The sequence below is a fragment of the Pocillopora damicornis genome, chromosome 7 (assembly GCF_964200805.1).
Source record: "Pocillopora damicornis chromosome 7, jaPocDami1.2, whole genome shotgun sequence".
NCBI classification, from domain to species: domain Eukaryota; kingdom Metazoa; phylum Cnidaria; class Anthozoa; order Scleractinia; family Pocilloporidae; genus Pocillopora; species Pocillopora damicornis.
Genome location: NC_142676.1, coordinates 22,014,125 through 22,032,705, shown reverse-complemented (window position 1 = coordinate 22,032,705; position 18,581 = coordinate 22,014,125). Strand labels below are relative to the sequence as shown.

The 18,581-nt window shown below is 39.9% G+C and overlaps 2 protein-coding genes across 3 annotated transcripts; one reads left to right on the top strand and one right to left on the bottom strand.

The window, feature by feature from the left end:
- Nucleotides 1–25: 25 nt before the first annotated feature.
- LOC113686213 (mediator of RNA polymerase II transcription subunit 6) lies at nt 26–6,892 on the top strand. The gene is made up of 8 exons (XM_089211365.1): nt 26–159; nt 980–1,280; nt 2,504–2,595; nt 3,163–3,245; nt 3,877–3,916; nt 5,268–5,345; nt 5,672–5,824; nt 6,261–6,892. Exons 2-8 carry the CDS (start codon nt 1,102–1,104, stop codon nt 6,482–6,484), a joined length of 849 nt encoding a protein of 282 aa, XP_089067491.1. The 5' UTR covers nt 26–159; nt 980–1,101; the 3' UTR covers nt 6,485–6,892.
- A 134-nt stretch (nt 6,893–7,026) lies between these two features.
- LOC113686215 (acetyl-coenzyme A synthetase 2-like, mitochondrial) lies at nt 7,027–18,581 on the bottom strand. Of its 2 annotated transcripts, none has more exons than XM_027203812.2 (14): nt 17,784–18,581; nt 16,179–16,275; nt 15,608–15,754; nt 15,039–15,091; nt 14,486–14,661; nt 13,843–13,995; nt 13,147–13,432; nt 12,562–12,654; nt 12,151–12,263; nt 10,683–10,809; nt 9,987–10,114; nt 9,722–9,785; nt 9,217–9,338; nt 7,027–8,482 (listed from the first exon to the last, which is right to left on the bottom strand). In XM_027203812.2, the coding sequence occupies exons 1-14, from the start codon at nt 18,073–18,075 to the stop codon at nt 8,300–8,302; spliced, it is 2,034 nt and encodes a 677-aa protein (XP_027059613.2). In that variant the 5' UTR covers nt 18,076–18,581; the 3' UTR covers nt 7,027–8,299. The 2 variants fall into 2 exon arrangements, with proteins under 2 accessions (XP_027059613.2, XP_089067477.1); XM_089211351.1 differs by lacking the exon at nt 17,784–18,581 and adding an exon at nt 16,887–17,045.

Below are 18,581 nucleotides of genomic sequence, written 5' to 3'. Positions count from 1 at the left end.
AAAAAAAAAAAAAACCATGTAAGCGCACAGCGCGAAACTCCCAAAGTTCTGAGCAGCGCGGTATCATCATTACCTTCTTTCCCGCATTATTTTTGAGTTGCGCGTTTGGAGGATCACCTGGTTTTCAGGGAGAACAGTCGTATCCAGAAAAGTTTAAAGGTGAACTAAAATATTTTGACTGCCAATGGGGGGGAGGGGAGGAATCATTTGAATACTACGGAGCATTATGGGGGATCAGGCAAATTCCATTGTGACACAACCAAAAGCCTCCAACACCCAAGTAGATCCTTAGAGATTGTGCTAATAGAAAAGAAAGAAAAGAAACACAAAGCAATCCAAATGTTGTATTCATTGCTAATAACATAACCATATTTTCGATTCTTTATCGTAAGTTACACATTTATTCTGCTAAAACAGAACTAACCACTGTTATTTTGTGGCCTGTGAAAATAGACTGAACCATGGATCAATCTTTGAGACCAAGCAATTCATGGCTGTGCTTATGTTCCCTTCAAAAACTAAAATATGCTGATTAGGCTAGCAGTGCTACTTTTAATAAAAAGTGCTAAGATCATGCTGGCTTTTACAAATAATTCCAAAAAATAAGCTAGCACAATCTGTAAGGGCCAATACCCAAGGGCAATTTATAAGACAAAAGACATTTTCAAAAAAATCAACCTTTTGGAAGGGTTTCAGTCTCCATTTGCACTCTGTACTGAGTTAATTATAATATTGTTCCTCGTAAAAATTGCTCAAAAAGTGACTCTTGAAGGAGTTATTCATTTCATTTACTCCTTATTGGCCTTCCACTTGAGACAGTACAGTTACTCTGGTCTTATTCAACCCTAAGAGTAGTTCAAGGTTTTTTTTTGTCTCTAGGTTCCATGGGCGCTACGTTATATACGAGATGCACGGGATACAGGAAAGCAAATGGGTGAATAAAATGATAAAATAAAGCCACTGTGTTTATTTATTTTAGTTTGCTTCAGTCTTTTTGTTTCTTCATGACGGAAAGCGGTGCGGCGTGTGGCGCTGTTGGTATGTCATGTAAGGAGTGAAGCGTACAAGCACCCAATCCTCTCTCTTGAGAAGAATAACAAGATGGCGGCCGAACCATCGGAAACTCAATTAGGTCTTTCGTGGCATGATAGTGCGTGGATTCCGGTTCTCAATCCTGATAATGTTTTGGAATATTTTTCACAAAGAACGAACCCCTTTTATGATCGCACATGCAATAATGAAGTCGTTAAAATGCAGCGACTCGACCCGTCAACCTTGTCGTAAGTATGGAAGTAATTTCTCGTGTAAAGTAAGAGGTGTGATCATATCGGAGGGTAGATCTGAAAAGAGTCGCTATTGACGGAAATGTCTGACGTTTCGATAAACTAACGAATCCTCAGCATCAGTCTACCAAAAGCAGTCTTTTTAGAATTACCTCCTACTTTTGGATTCAAATGTACCATTCTTGAAATTAAAGGTTCGTAGATTTTTATCAGAATGAGAGACGACAATTTTCAATGGTTAAACTGTAAAATGGAGATTCAGTTTTTATTACGTCTGCCGACCTTTGCGATGTAATATTCTACTTTCACGTGGCCCGTAAATGTACGTGTAAATTTAGATAATTCTTTCTTTGTTGATGCAAGAAAGGCATATTTTTTTAATTTATTTCACTATGTAAGGTGTGAACGTCGCCTGGACATACTCAACCCGCAGCAGCTTACTTTTCAGAGGAAATTTTTAAGGAAGTGAACCTAGGGCTGATGATGTGGGATAATTAAGTTCACATACTGAGATGAACTTGGTGTGATCTGGCAAAGTTCACCCTGGTTGTTGGGTTGGAATGTTCTTGGTTAAAAATTTCTGATATGATTTTTAAAATATTGCATTCTTTGACAGAACAATAATTCAATACTTGCATTCTTAGCTTGCCTCTTATTATGATTTTATGAGAATAGTAAGATAAATCAAATGAAGAAGTGCAATATCAATGCCAGTATGTGAGCAATATCACGCCTACCCCTCCCCTACCCCAACATCAGCCCAAACCTATCAACAGTTGACTGTTGTTGTGTTAACCCTTTTACTTCCATGAGTGATTAAGACAGAGTTTCTCCTTACAATATCAATGCAATATCAACCAGATAAGTGATGAGAATAAATAAAAATATCAATTTGGGGTTAATTAGTTGATTCAATACTAAATTCTCTAAACTAACATTATAAGAATTGTGTGGTTGACAATAAGGAGAATTAAATATTTGATCAGAGAGTGAAAGGGTTAAGGGAGGGGTACATGCATAGTTACTCACATACTGAGTGCTGAGGTGGGATCATGGGAAGTGAACTAGCCCAATTTACTAAACTTGTTGTCAGTGGGGTTCATTGTGGCTGTTATCCTACTGCTTTTAAAAATCATGTATTAACTGTGAATGCTTTGTGGATTTGCGCATGCTTAGTCAAATTGTCGTTATTAAATTAATTTACTTTTGTTTTCTTAAAGTACCATGACAGGAATTGAATACGTAGTTCTTCATGTTCAAGATCCAATCCTATATGTCATTAGAAAACAACACAGAATTTCCCCAACTCAAGGTATCTTAATTTGTAATACACTGGTTAGGATCTCTTTTTCAATATACTGGTCATGTATACAATTTAGTGGTAGACTGATTATCACATGCATGATGAAATATAAAACTGCTAAAAATTCTGATTCACTGCTAGATTCTCCCTTCAAAATGGTTTGTGTTCCCATGTGAAATGGAGAGAGAAGGTCGGTTAATCCCCTTGACCTTGTCTTAGGGATTATTCAGCGATATTTATCTGGCTTTCGGCGAATAATTGTCTAAGGAAATGTTTAGTGGCTTTGGGAGAGAATTCACAATTAGATCTTGGGAATGAAAGGCTAACCATGTGTTGCGGTGTGACGATTGCCATTTATCATAAAAGTAACCAAAATTATAGTGTTCAAGTAAGGTGTAGTTGTTGAGAGGTTTGGGTGCAATGGACACTGTTCTCTCACAGTGCCTCTCTGGAGGTGCTCAGGAGTATAAATGGGTACCAGTGAAGGGAGTGTTGACCTGTACTGGAACAGAATCCCACCCTGGTGGAAGTAGTACTCATAGTTATTTAACCCTTTCTTTGATTGCCTGTTTGCAGTTACTCCACTTGCAGATTACTACATGTTGGCAGGAGTGGTTTACCAAGCACCCGATCTTTGCTCAGTCATAAATTCCAGACTGGTTAGTAAAAAGTGATTAGACTTGTTAACTGATGAAGCCTTTTTTCTTTCTTATAATATCATCCTCCTAAGAGTGGAAAATGTTTTTCTCTCGAAGAAATGTCAATAAACATTGAGTAAAGCTATAAAGCTATTAGGCCATTGTTGACTTTTTATAGGCTTTCTCTTTGCTAAAACTTTTTACTCCCAAGATTTCATTAGTTATTTGCCTTACAGTCTGCTATAGTCAAATTATATCATGTAAGTTTGAAGAATTTGGTATTGGATCAACTAATTATCCCTTATTTGTAATTTTCACTATTTTTATTCTTATCACTTGTTTGCTTGATATTGTGTGGAGAAATTCTTTATTCTGTTGGCTGAAAATTAAGTTCTGTTCTTACTTTGTTTTACCTCCTCACATATCAGAAATATTCTTGGCCAACAGCTCTAGAAACACATGCAATTTGTAAATACAAACTACAAACCATCATTTGTTTTTGATTTTAGATGGTTTTGGGAGTAGGGTGTCTTGGAACAGGGGGGGGGGATTTTACCCCCCATTTCCTCACATTTTAGCCTTGACTGAAGCCTTTAAGCTTTTATACCAAGCAAAATCATCAGTCTGAAAGTGTTGTTTTATGCTTCCCCAGCTGTCTACCTTGCACCACATACAAGCAGCTTTTGATGAAGGTGAATGTTGTATGAGTAAAAAATTCAAGAATACATGGAATTTTCTGACTCTTAGTCAATAGAGACAGTCAATGTGTCATTTATTTTGCCTTATACAGCTTTATTAACAGTTAGCAATGTCCAAGGTAAATAGCAATTCAATGATGTAAGGGATCAGGGCTGATGGAAAAGGGAAGGGGTCAGTATTTGAGGAGTGAGTTCTGGGCAAGGAATGAAATGATACGAGGGGTTTAATTGAGAATTAAAGGTGTGGGAGTGGCAATTGTTGGAAGGGGACTTGGAATTCAGGGGTGGGGAGTTGGATTTGAGGGGAGAGGATGGGAATTTTAGGGGTGGGAAGTGGGAATTGAGGGGTGGGCAGTGGGTATTGAGGGGTGGGTAGTGGGTATTGAGGGGTGGGTAGTGGGTATTGAGGGGTGGGTAGTGGGTATTGAGGGGTGGGTAGTGGGTATTGAGGGGTGGGTGGTGGGTATTGAGGGGTGGGTGGTGGGTATTGAGGGGTGGGTAGTGGGTATTGAGGGGTGGGTAGTGGGTATTGAGGGGTGGGTAGTGGGCATTGAGGGGTGGGTAGTGGGTATTGAGGGGTGGGTAGTGGGCATTGAGGGGTGGGTAGTGGGCATTGAGGGGTGGGTAGTGGGTATTGAGGGGTGGGTAGTGGGTATTGAGGGGTGGGTAGTGGGCATTGAGGGGTGGGTAGTGGGTATTGAGGGGTGGGTAGTGGGTATTGAGGGGTGGGTAGTGGGCATTGAGGGGTGGGTAGTGGGCATTGAGGGGTGGGTAGTGGGTATTGAGGGGTGGGTAGTGGGCATTGAGGGGTGGGTAGTGGGCATTGAGGGGTGGGTAGTGGGCATTGAGGGGTGGGTAGTGGGCATTGAGGGGTGGGCAGTGGGCATTGAGGGGTGGGCAGTGGGTATTGAGGGGTGGGCAGTGGGCATTGAGGGGTGGGCAGTGGGCATTGAGGGGTGGGCAGTGGGCATTGAGGGGTGGGTAGTGGGTATTGAGGGGTGGGTAGTGGGTATTGAGGGGTGGGTAGTGGGTATTGAGGGGTGGGTAGTGGGTATTGAGGGGTGGGTAGTGGGTATTGAGGGGTGGGTAGTGGGTATTGAGGGGTGGGTAGTGGGTATTGAGGGGTGGGTAGTGGGCATTGAGGGGTGGGTAGTGGGCATTGAGGGGTGGGAAGTGGGTATGAGGAGTGAGAGGTGAAACTTGAGTTAAACCATTGCAAGCATTAAACAACATGCTTGTTTGAGACTTGCACAAGATGTAGCTCTTGTTGTTATCATTAAGTGTTGGCTGGTTCAAAGAAAGTGTTTAGAGTGACTGAGTTCAAAATTTTTTTGGTTATAAACAGCGTCATCGTACTCCAGGTATCATCCATCGAAAGGTTACTGGTGGGAGTTTAAAGATAAGCAACAGAAACATTTGACAGGTGAGCCTTTCAAGTACCAAGCTAAAAAAATTATCTCTGATAAGAAGTGACGAGTTTATACTCAGAAAATGACGTTGTTTGGTTTAAGTTTTGCATCGGACCAATCACAGTGCAAAATAAGCAAAACAATGCCATCCCAGATTACTTTCCACACCTCATTGACATTTGCTCAAAAGCGCGGGAAAAAGCGAGTGACCAAAGCAATCGTAGATTACGTTTGCCTTTCAATTGAAAATTGCTCTTTGTATCCCTTGGCTTAAATTATTAGCTAACTTCCTTGTTGTACAATACTTGTTTACTCTGTTTTTTTGTTTTTTTTACTGTAGCTTCTAAACGGAACCAAAGTAACAAGAATAAGACGGCGAGGGCTCCCGATAAAGAGCCTAGTTCACAGTTTCAACGGGAAGGTGTTCACATGTTGCTTGGGGAACTTTCAAGAAAGTTTCCACCACAGTTTCTTCAAGGCCAGACTTCCACAGGTAATCAAAACGCAATTATTAAGGCTTACACGCTGACGCAAATGATTTGATGTGACCTTTCTTTCTTTCACCCTTTCAACCAATCAGATGCAAAGCTGAAACCATTTGCGTAACTTGAGGCCGGTCACGTGTTTTTTGAGTTCCCATAATTTACCTACCTTTGCTTTGATTGGCTATTGCTGTTGGAGTCTCATGACACAATCGAAAAGCGCTCTTGATGATACCAGAACAGAGGTATCCAGTGAAATTGGCTCAAAAATTCAAAATGGCATTAAATCTTATGGGATGTGTAGGTAGAAAGCTACATACTCAAACTACTTTCCTTCAAGACGCTTTGCATTTAGAATAATTCCAGTGAAGCTAACTACGACAAGAGATATCTTCAAAGGGAAAATATCATTTGAACCTTTTTATTTGTTGTTTTGTTTTCATCCAGGCCAAGTCAAGAAGAACGGAGACAAAAATTCTAATGACGACAGTGAATCGAAAGAGGCAGATTCTTCAGCATCTGCAGAACCGCTTCCAAATGGTGCTACTGTGACCGGGGGCTTAGGCACCAACGTGTCACGTGGTTCTCTTAACTCGCATCAGGCCATCAAGAGAACAGCGAGTACTGATTCCTCCACAAAACCACCCCCAGGCAAGAAAAAGAAAATTTAAACCAACTTGAGAACTTGAAAAGTAGGAATATTACTAAAAGATACAAGAAACTGCAGACTTATCTTGAAAACATTAAAGAAAATCTGGCAGACTCCAAAAGAAAGCAAGTTGTTCCATGAGCACAGTCCCTTCTTAACCTGACAGGCTCGTTCTCGGGCAAACACTAAACACAGGAGTAAACAGGTGGAATATTGGGAGAGTGGCCTGGGCGCAAGCGTGGGATGATAACCCTGCAGTGGAATCACATTTCACCAAAGAGGGTCCCATTGTCTAAAACAGGACAACCGCACTTGTCCACAACAAGGAGTAATAGAGACAAAAGCAACCAAATACCAATGGGTTGTGTCGCATCTGCTAGGAATTAGTTATGTATAAATGTTGATAAAATAAATTGAATCCAGAAACAGATCGCAGTTGATCCTCTCTTGCTTTAACCTGGATCAGTCCATAGTGACACCCCACACACTACCCCCGCCCCTCCCCCCTCCGGCATCTTTGCAAATATTCTTTATTGTCCTGTATAAATTTCACAGGTGCTGTTGTTGTTGTTGTTGTTGTTTTTTAATTAACATTGGCGTTCTTAGCTGGAATGCTGTTACTACAAAATTACTTTCTGATTAATGTTTTCATCATACTTTCAGTATATTTCCTTAATTCAATATGCACAAAAATATATTGTACTAGTTGGAGCTCACAAACTACAGAAGCACTCACTACAAAACGAAAAGTGTTTCACAGTAGTGTTACTACACTGGTCCTGCATTCCCATAATCGCACAGTCCCTATTTATACTCTAACTCAGATGACAAAAAAAAAATATAAGTTAACAGAAGGAAAGTACCATGGATTATGACCAAAGGGAAGTTAAGAGCTACGCCAACACCAACAGCGAGGACTAGGCTCTAATAATTCACTTCCTTCCCTAAAGCCAGTATTAAGAAGAAAAGTTCAAAGTCGGAGATTTTTTCCATTCGCAGTGAATTTGTAGCTCTTAATGTACGTGATGGTAATTTTTTTTCTAGTTTATACTTATTTTTCATTATTTTTAATTTCCTAAGGTGCCTACATATAGCTAGTAATGTTCACAGAAAAAGCAGACCAGAGCGTAAGATTGAAGTAAGAGGAAAAAGTAAACATTATGAAAGCTTGGTCTGGTAATCTCAGCAAACATCAGTGCTGACTAAAATCGTGAATGGCGTTCAAAAAAATAGAAGCGGGAAAAACAGTTAACTCTTTACGCGCCTCTCGCGTCGGTTCTGACAATTTTCGTGTGGAGAGTATCCTCAAGTATTAGTACTTTTTTGTTTGTTTTCTCTACAATATTTTTTAACCACGGATTCGGATAATTCATTTTTTTACATTAAAATTTACTAAACAATGTCGCTTTGAAAGAAACGAAAAAGAATGATTATTCATCCTATTGTTCATCTTAAATCAATCATCCTCAATCCTTTTCAAATCTTTCAATTCACATTTTGGGAATATTTTCTGTAAATTACGAATGTTCTACTATTCCTCAAGTTGAAGGTAATTTTTCCTTGGCCGAGTGCAACTCCAGAGAGCGTGACACCCTTTGAGAATCAAGCAAAGCCACGTTTTCAAAAATAGTCAACTCTTACAAAGTACTACGGCCTACTCCGAACTCGTTCACTCCTATTATCAATCAGTTAACTCTCCTTTCTCACTACTATATATTCTGTTGAAAACTAGTTCTGAGAATTTGCAAGGCGAGGTAAGAGTAAGATGATGGTAAGATGATGGTGGTTATAGAAGACTTTGCCATTTCCGTCCCTTCACACCAGCAAGTGGTACACCTCAACCGTGTTTCGCTCGCACCTCCAGCATATGCTTGGTGTGTTGCTGAACAATTTCCTCCACAACTGAAGGATCCGCTAAGGTGGAAACGTCGCCCAGTTCATCGGGTTTATTCTGGGCTACCTTCCTCAAAATACGACGCATTATCTTTCCAGACCGGGTCTTTGGAAGACCAGACACAACCTAAGGAAAAGAAAACCGGGTTCGATTAAAGAGAGGTAATAGATGTTAGTTTCCAGGCCACCCTCCGGAATATCAGATTGAAATGGTAAACAATAGCTCGGTAAGAAAATCGGAAGTGAAAGTTTTGACAACAGACTATCCTTTGAATCCTTTCAAATTTCCAAACTGCAAGACGCCAAATAGAGTACCGACGTTTCCGATATGCTTTGTACGTAACGAATTCCAAGAATCATAACAGCTCGCTAAGAAACCCAATCGGCAATTACAATCGGAGTCAGGTGCGGGGAAATATACAACAAGTGTCAGTGGCGGGAAATCATGAAGATTAGAACAGGTGCCAACCAGAGAATTAATGAAGGTGAAAAAAGGAAAAAAAAAAAAAAAAAGCCGCAACCGGCGTCACAAAGCAGTGAAATGGGTAACGAGTCCAAGCATGGAAAATTCGTTAACGATGCCAAGGACGGAAACTCGTAACCCTTTCCACGGGTGGAAAAGCACTTAAACTAATCCAAGCGTTCTGAATCAGACCCTCGTCAAATTCGGTTACTTACACACTTTCTTAATTAGTGTGCTAAGCACGAAAAAAATTAAGCGGTACCCCCTCCCCCCCTAAAAAAAAGGTAAAAGATGTTGAGGGTTCAAGGCGCAACCGGCACTAATAAATCCCCCACGTTCTAAATTTCAGAGACGAAGAGTCGCGTCTCAAACACAAATTAAAATCAGAGAAGAATTACCTGAATGACTTCTGGGACAGCAAAGGAACCTATCTTCTCTCGGACGATGGCTTTCAGTTCTTTTCTTAAATCTTCCGCGGAAATTGTGGCGTCATCCTTTAGTGTTGCATACGCATAAATACCTAGCAAAAACACCAACCAAATATACAGCTGTTTGTCTCTTAACAAGCCAAGGTGATATAAATGAAGTGATCTAAACAAGGTGATATAAATAGCTTGCCCGGGAACAGTTCGCCGAGAAAGAGGTTAATTCTTTGAAATTGAGTGGCCTATGATTTCCATTGAGATCTTCCCCCCCCCCACCCCCTCCCCCCCCTTCCCAAGTTTCTGTCACATGATGCGACTAGAATTAGGTCGACTTCTCCTGGGTGAAGGAAAAAAAAATTCAACCAGTCCATTACATTTGTAGGAACTTGAAACCTTAACATTCTCTTAAATTGAAAGTAAAACCTTGGTCAGTTTACTATTTCTAAAGAATGTCACACTGAGATACTAAGAAACCGACCTTCTCCTTTCACAGGATGTGGAAATCCAACGACAGCAGTTTCAGCGACTGATTTGTGATAATCCTGGAGAAAAAGTGAATCAAACTAATTTGGTAATGAGAAATAGTAAACATAACATGCATAAAGAAGGCAGATTTTAGGCAGTGACTAATGTCGCGCTAAACAGAGATGATTTTCATCAAATAAGAAATCTAGAGAAATGACTTTTGTGGTTTAACATTGGAATCGATCAAATCTCACAATTTTAAAACAATCATTGCTTACCATGGCGTCTTCGATTTCTGCTGTTCCCAGGCGCTTGCCACTGACGTTGATGACGTCATCCATCCTTCCCGTAATTCTGTAGTCTCCGTCCTTGTCTCGTAAAGCACCGTCACCGGTAAAGTAAAATCCTGAAAACAGGTAAAATTGGTGACCAACAAGGTATTGCACTGACCGTCAGCGAAACCAAAGGCCAATCAAAATTCGAGCCTAAAATGTTTGTCTTCATCTGTCTATACCTCTGTGTCTTCTAAGGCAAACATGAAAACTACCTTAAAATTGAAAGAGGCTTAAAAAACTTAGTTAAGTTTAGCAGATAAGGGCAAAGATGCAATGAAAATCCAAAAAGGATCAAGGATGGCGGAGGCTGAAGAAGATTAACAAAGATCACCCACGAGTAAATTGAAAATGAAGCAAAGTTTCTGAAGAGAAACAGACCGTGACGTAGTTACTGCAACCGGTATGCAGCGCGGGAAAACATGCGAACGGTGAGTAAGGCGGGAAAATGGACTGCCAGGTCTTAGACGTGGGCCGGAAACAGCCGATGCAAAACGCTCGAAAATTAGATAAGCGTATTTTAATAACCGAATAAGCTGTTCGATCTGAACACTGCAGTAAAGCATAACAACCAGATTTCGTTTCCTTACTTAACTACATAATACTTTTTTGATATCAGTATTTACATTACAAAGAGCATACCTTTGAAAGGATTGTAATAGGTGTCTAGAAACCGCTGATGATGACCATATATGGTGCGAGACATACTGGGAATCGATGTACGTATACACAAGGCGCCTTTCACGTCGTTTCCAGTCAGCTCTCGACCCTGTGACAGTCATTGAACAGACATTGAATTGAAATTTTAAGAGAATAGCAAGGACAGGGATGGCAATGACAGGAAATAGCAAAGACTGAATCCCTTATTCGTTCAGTTTTCACTGCTGTATAAGAAACTCCCAATCCATCGTTTGATATGATGTTATTCTACCCCAGAGCCGTTTCTAACATTAACGGAGATTGGATTAGACAGGAGTTTAAATAATGTTTTCCATAAGCGACTGCTGATGATGTAATAGGCGGCTATGCCAGGAAAATGGGCCGTAAAGCAAAACCTAAACACGAGAGTAAGCTTGTAGGCTACACAGACGGCGGTGAGAGGTCTTCTAGGATAGAGGCACCCAAGGTTAGGGTGAGGGTTAGGTTGCATTGTGTGCAAAAGGTTTTAAGTGTCGAGAGACAATATATACTTTGCAGAGAGACTATGAGTAGTCCCTCCTTTCTGGCGAAGATAAAAAATCAGAGAAAAAAATTGATAGTAGTGAGCTGCGCGGAACTCTAGGAGTGAGGCTCAGAGTTCTGCGCGGCGTAGTAACCACTATCATGACCAGCTCCCAGTTGGCTTGTTAGCTCAGTTGGTAGAGCGCTGCACCGGTATCGCAGAGGTCATGGGTTCAAATCCCGTACAGGCCTGAAATTTTTTTCAGGCCTTATTTTCACTACTGCCTAAGTAGTGCACATCACTGCGAGGATCACTTTCATTCATGTCTTTATCCGCAGTTCAAACTGACTTTCATATATTCTTAACCGCATATTCATCACTTCACGGGTTTATTTAGAACCACTATCATGACCAGCTCCCAGTTGGCTTGTTAGCTCAGTTGGTAGAGCGCTGCACCGGTAACGCAGAGGTCATGGGTTCAAATCCCGTACAGGCCTGAAAATTTTTTCAGGCCTTATTTTCACTACTGCCTAAGTAGTGCACATCACTGCGAGGATCACTTTCATTCATGTCTTTATCCGCAGTTCAAACATATGACTTTCATATATTCTTAACCGCATATTCATCACTTCACGGGTTTATTTAGAACCACTATCATGACCAGCTCCCAGTTGGCTTGTTAGCTCAGTTGGTAGAGCGCTGCACCGGTATCGCAGAGGTCATGGGTTCAAATCCCGTACAGGCCTGAAATTTTTTTCAGGCCTTATTTTCACTACTGCCTAAGTAGTGCACATCACTGCGAGGATCACTTTCATTCATGTAGTAACCACTCTAAGTTAATTCGCTGATTCTTTTTTTCCTAACTCACACGACGGACTTTGCCGAAAAGGAGGGAATACTCGTAGCCTAATTTCGCAGACTAATCTATCGACGATTTACTTCCAATACCTTCTCATCCAGTAGGACAGGTTCCACTCCAAAGAAAGGTCTGGTGGGAAATTCCGGTTTGAGGGGTGAATCATCTGGTGCAGGTCTGGGAGATAGGAGAATACCACCGGTCTCTGCAAGACAAAAAACAAAACAAGACGTGTCAAAAATGGTTTACCTGATAATTACGCATTAACTAGCTTCTTAGTTATTTCTTATCGTTCGTCTATGCATAAAAAGCCTCGGCCATAGAAAGAGATTGCCCTTCTGGAAACACATACTTCCCAGATACTACTGTAGTTGAGGGGCTACTTCCAACTGAGCTGCGAGCAGAGATAACTTTAGTAGGTTCTTAATTCTCGCACGTGAATCTGATCACAATTAATTGAAATAAGTGAAGAACACGGTAAACTTAATGAAGTGTATTCTCACCTGTCTGCCACCACGTGTCCACGATGGCACATCGCTTCTCCCCAACAACATCGTGATACCAGTACCAAGCCTCCGCATTGATTGGCTCACCAACTGTGTTTTTCAATGAAAAAAATTCACTTGATCAAACCAAGACAAAAGAAAAGAGGTGCTCCTCACCGTGTTAGGTGTGACTCGTTGCTCAAATTTTAAGATTAATTAATGACAGGAAATATATGTTACTATAGATTCAAGAGACCTTAACGATTCACATTCATATTGCTTGGAAAAAATCGTTCCCCTTTCCCTCGCTTTGTTAGGCGTCGCTCCGCAAGCATCTTGTTCCCGCTGTTTATTCGCTGACTTAACGCCTGAAAGAAGCAACTTTTTAAATTGTTTTTCAACAATTTTTTTGTTAAGAGCTGCTGTCCGCATAGGTAATCGTGCACCGTTGCCAAGTTCCGCTCTTATGGCCACACACCTATGAATTTTAGGATCCAATCCCAAGTTGCGGAGCTCGAATTTACACGTCCAACTACCTCAACTATTAAGAAATTTCATTGTGCCCGAGAATTTAGCCCAGTTAGTGATGCTAAGATAACTAACCTGTTCCCAGAAGTTTCAAAGACGATCTGTCATACTTTGTGACATAAGAATTGCTTGATTTCAGTAACAATCTTATTGCAGTCGGTGCGCCGTAGAACTGATTCACCCGCAGTCTCTCCACCATTTCCCAATAGCGTCCCGGGTCTGGATAAGTAGGGGTGCTCTCAAACAGAACCGTGGTGGCCCCATTAGATAATGGGCCATATACAACATATGTGTGCCCTGTGATCCAACCAATATCAGCCACACAGCCAAAAATGTCACCAGGGTGGTAATCAAATACATACTAGAAAAAACATTGTAAAAGCCTAAATTCAACTAGCATAATGGCTTCAGCATGACCTTGGAGTGATAGTGTAATAATGATGCCACATGCTGCATGTCGGGTTTAATTTAGAAATTGGTTTCATTCTATGCTCCATAGCTTAAGGAAAAATATCTGCAACATCAATATGGCTCTAAATCACATTCAGCCAAAACTGAACTCAGCAAAACAGCAACTAAGGATAAGGCTCCTTGAATAAACTCTCTTTAGTTGTAATTTTAACCTTTTTAAAGAACTCACTTGCTGTGACATGTAGGAAAGCAGACAATCCACACAATCCAAAAAATTGCAACTCAAAAGACTCTTTAGGATAGAAGTTTATAATTTACAAAAAGGGATGTATATCATGAACATCAACTGGAAAATCTTACCTTGTGTGTTAATTTAGCATAGAGAAGGTACCCAGCCTGTGTATGGACCACACCCTTTGGCTGTCCTGTGCTACCAGATGTGTACAATAAGAACAAAATGTCTTCACTATCCATTTCCTCAGGTTCACACTCTGTCGACTGTTTACTCATTTCCTACATGAACAAGGTAACAACAGTTACTATTTGAGATTACTGTTAACAGAAGCAGTTTTAATAAGCAGCACAAACAAGGTTGGAGGTATCGTACAATAGTTTTATTTATTTATTTTTTTTTTCAAAGAGCATGGGGGAGGAGGTTGGAAATTTTGTTGCTACAGTATTTAGGGAAACAGCCAAAATGAAGATGTTGTGGCCAGGAGCTCTATCAACTGAGCTAAAAAAGAACACTCATTAATGCAAATGGTCAAATTCAAGCTTAGGGTCTCATTTCTTGTTTACTCTGCCTCATACAGTGTATTCACCATCATTAAATCTATCAGAAAGGAGAAAAAAATCCATCTACAGCTATATTAACCAGAAATTTGACCTACGTCATTTGCAGGTCAAGCCATATCCATTTGAGAAGCAATCTGAGATTGAGGAATTAACTAAACTTACCTTGATAAAATTACAGTCCCAGCAAAATATTAAATAGGAAAGTTACCTTCTCAAGAGGAATGTCCAGTTTTCCCATAGGAACATTTGCTCCAGTACGGCTGGCAACAAACACTCGCTTTACACATGGACTGGCAGCCACAGCCTTGTCAACCGTCTGTTTTAGCTCACCAACCTTTCCACCTCGCACTACTTGATCTGCTGTGATCACAGTTTCAGCCTTTGCTATGCAACAAAATACATAAAAATTACACTTCCCAAAACAACATACCTTCCATGAGAGTCATATCTTGATTGCCTAGTTAACTAGAATTACTTGTACGAGTCAAATGCCATTGCAATACAACATATTTCAACACCAAAACTAACAGAAGTAGCCACATTAGCTACTAAGGGAAAATAAAAATATCACAACAACCTAATAAGAATTCAAAGGAAAATTTAGCAAACTGCACATGTCCCAGGTAAATGAAATTGACCAAATAGTGATTTAAAAAAAAAAAAAAATGGACACCCCTAACAAAGTTGAGTAGGGCAATGTTTTTGCCCACTAATTGTGATTATACTTGGCTTAAAAAAGAGAACACAGATATTCAACTTACCATCATTTATTCTGCTGGCTAAAGCTTCTGAGCTGAACCCAGCAAATACGACACTGCAATTAAAAAAAGCATAAATTAGCTTTGCATTAGGACAGGCCAAAGACAGGCAGCCATATGCTTTGTCACTTCCTTTCCTGTCGGTTGGGCTGGTCTAATTTCTATTTTTTTTTAACCTGAATCCTTTTTTTGCCTCACTACTGCTATCACACCATCCTCTAGCACTACTGTACTTTGTTTAACAAACTGAAGGTCTGAGACAGGTAAACACAGAAACCAGACATTTTCACTAATTTATAACTAATTTATAACTTTTGTCACACTAAGACATTAAACCCATGTTAAGACTTCATAAAAGGTCTCTACCTATTTCAAGTAGATCTGTTTCATGATGTCAGGCAGTAAGCAAAAAAATGAATATTACTGCAGCTATAGTTACCCTATTACTGCCTAAAATTGCTTGGAATTCTTAAAAATCCAACAGATAAAAGGGTTGCCCTTCTGGTTTAAAATTTTCTTTTACCTGTCATGCTTCAAAGAAGGGAGATAAGTGTCCCTTAGTAAGTCTTTACCTGTGAGGTGCACCAATTCTTGCACAAGCCAACATGGCAGCAACAGCTAATGGACTGACTGGCATGTAGATACATACAACATCTCCTTTTTTGATTCCATGGCTCTTGAAAACATTTGCCATCTTGTTGACCATTTCATACAACTCTCTGAAAATTTATTAGAACAATTGTTCAACAAATCAGAGGTGAATAAGTGTTTTTAAAAAAGCTAAAATGCAGCCAATTAAATATCTGTGGAGGTCAATTTTTTTCATTGGTGAATACAGTAACCACATGCACAGAAAAATATCCATGGAAAGATACTGCTTGATTTCTTGCTTATTTCTTTTTGAGAACATTTCAAGATACAAGTCAAAAAAACAGTGTGGCTAATTTACAATAACTCTTTAACTCCCACAAGCAACCAAGACCGAATTTCTCCTAACAATATCAATACAGTAACAAGGAGACAAGTAATGAGAATAAAGAAAAATATCAATAAAGGGGATTATCAGCTGGTCCAATACCAAATTCTCCACACTAACAAGGCAGATTGTAATTGTAATTTTAAGGCAGAGAGTAGGGAGAATACCTGTAGGAGATCCTTTCCACATCCCCTGGTTCATCTTTCTCCCATATCAAGGCACAGCGATCAGGATCTTCCTCCATGTGTCTGTCAACACAGTTTACTAAAAAACACAATTCAAAATAATAAAGGGGGTAAGTTTCTAAAGAAACTGTGTGTGGTGCTGTGTCAGGGGGAGAGTATAACAAGGTAATTTGGTATTATCAAGTAAGTTAATAATGTATATTGGCCACAGTTAGGAGTTTCGAAGCTGACGTTTCAAGCATTAGCCCTTCATGAGAGTGAAAATGAATATTAGTCTTGCTTTGATTTGGCAGAGTATGCAAGCAAGCACATGAAAAACTTTGCAAGCATTTATGATATGAAATGACACAGGGATATAATAAATAGTGACCCTAGCAGAGGTACTGTAAATTCTCACCAGCTTCTGCTGGTTGATATAAATCCTAGCCAGCAACAGCTTGAGTTTAACTAAGCTCGCACTAAAATTAAGTGTAATAATAAAAAATATTAACCAAGATTTTAAGCTTTGTAGTAGGTAGGTAGGGTTACCCCAAGCATTTATCAGGCTTCCCTGATGATGCACCAGATTCCATTTACCTTCCTGGGTTAAGAGAGGCACTGTGAAAGTAACAAGTTTTGCCCAAGAACACAATGCAGTACCTGGTTAAGTCTCAAGCCCACACCTCTCAACACTAAGTCAAGTGCACTCACCATCAGGCCACTGCACAAGGCTTTGGAGTTGTATTCTTAATCTCCAGGGTGACAGTTATATGAGACAAAAGTAACCTTCTTCTTACAACCTCATGCCAGTAATGTAGAGGAATCCAACAAAAAATATCAGAAGAAGCATCAAAATCCAACAGAGAAGTGCTGCCAATAGATACAGGACAAAATTCTGCCCTTTAATATCCAATTTGTTATGTGAGAAACCAAACATACTGACTCCACACAAACCCTGCTCTGTTTTGCAAATGGATCCTTTTTTTAATCAAATTCATCCTCTAACCTCCTAGAGTTCACCAGTAATTTTCCCTCCTAACTGCTACACATTTCCATATAAGTGAGGAGATTTTGGTATTATGAACAAATAAGACCCCTAGCATCAGCTGTTCAAAAGTGGATAATGCTATCCACTGGATAAATATCTGCTCAGTGGATAGTGCAGTATGTTTTACTAGCATTTGTCTGTTGGATAACAATTCATCCTTGAGATAACCCTATCTGTCCTTCGAACTAATAGGCCATGGCTGACAAGATTGTTTGTTCTTGTTGAATCTTTGGTTATATATATGGGTATAGTGAGGAGATGATAACTCACTTGTCAATTGTGGGAATTAAGGAATTAATAGCTAATTTTACAAAAAAAAAGAAGAATAAAAGCCCTAACCAGGAATGCACCCTTACGCTACCTCTTATTTATGTTAGTCTCTATGAACAAGAATGATCTAACTTAAGTTAACATTAACTAGAAAGTAACCGCCCAATTACCCTCTCCACCCTAAGGAAATATTAATAGGACCTGATCCCAGACATTTCTCACCCAATACTCTCGCTCCAAGAATCTAGCGTACGATTAAGAAAGGTAAAAATTATCAACTATCTCTGTACCTGAAACATTGAGTTTGCCACCTAAAAACCATTTATGCTGGCCCTTTTGCAAATCTACGTCCATAACTGAATCGAAAGGTTTCATCCAATCTAACCGCGTCGCACCAAGCCGTCCCCAGAAAGTTTCGGGATCTTTGATACTCTGCTTATAAAGTTTTTCCCAATCAGAAGTGACATGATCGAGCTGAGGTGGAGTGTAGTCCTCTGTGAAGAAAGAAGACACTCGACGGCACAAGATAGAGGGTATTCTTGAGGGGATTAGCTTTCGTGTGACGGAAAACCCCGCCATCATTTAGAACTTGCAGAATAGTGAATGGTTACTCAGGCGTTTAGCGCGTGACATCTGTTAGAGGTACGCCCGAGCAGCACTAGTGATGACTTTCCGAGTCGGATGATTATCGGAAATTGTCGGCTAATTCCAATATGGCGGACTATTTCAGTAACACCATTTGCGATTTACAAACAGTTTAGCGACGTGATTGAACCAGACATGAACATTATTACATGCTTTACATGTGATGAATACATTTTAGAGTTTAAATCAAAGAGGTTCGCTCAATTTTGTGCAGCTTGTATACTTATTAGTCGACTTCGCCTAATTTTTATTGCAGTTTGATCCACATTTGACTTTTCTGCACTTTTATAATGACGCCAAAAGGTAGTCTTAATGACGATTTGTATTCTCATGCAAAAAAGAAATCCTGTCATATTCCATATATTTATGAACACAGCGTTATACAAGAGAGAGATGATTGAAGAATGTAGTGACTAATGGACTTTCAACCAATAAATTAATTA

Excerpts from the sequence above, each read along its gene's own strand:
- LOC113686213 (XM_089211365.1), top strand. The coding sequence starts at position 1,102 with ATGGCGGCCGAACCATCGGAAACTCAATTAGGTCTTTCGTGGCATGAT. Across the intron at positions 3,246-3,876 it reads CAGTCATAAATTCCAGACTG|CTGTCTACCTTGCACCACAT; the intron begins GTTAGTAAAAAG and ends ATGCTTCCCCAG. Across the intron at positions 5,825-6,260 it reads TCAAGGCCAGACTTCCACAG|GCCAAGTCAAGAAGAACGGA; the intron begins GTAATCAAAACG and ends GTTTTCATCCAG.
- LOC113686215 (XM_027203812.2), bottom strand. The coding sequence starts at position 18,075 with ATGATGGCGGGGTTTTCCGTCACACGAAAGCTAATCCCCTCAAGAATA. Across the intron at positions 16,276-17,783 it reads TGGCAAACTCAATGTTTCAG|TAAACTGTGTTGACAGACAC; the intron begins GTACAGAGATAG and ends TGTGTTTTTTAG. Across the intron at positions 13,996-14,485 it reads TGGACATTCCTCTTGAGAAG|GAAATGAGTAAACAGTCGAC; the intron begins GTAACTTTCCTA and ends TTGTTCATGTAG.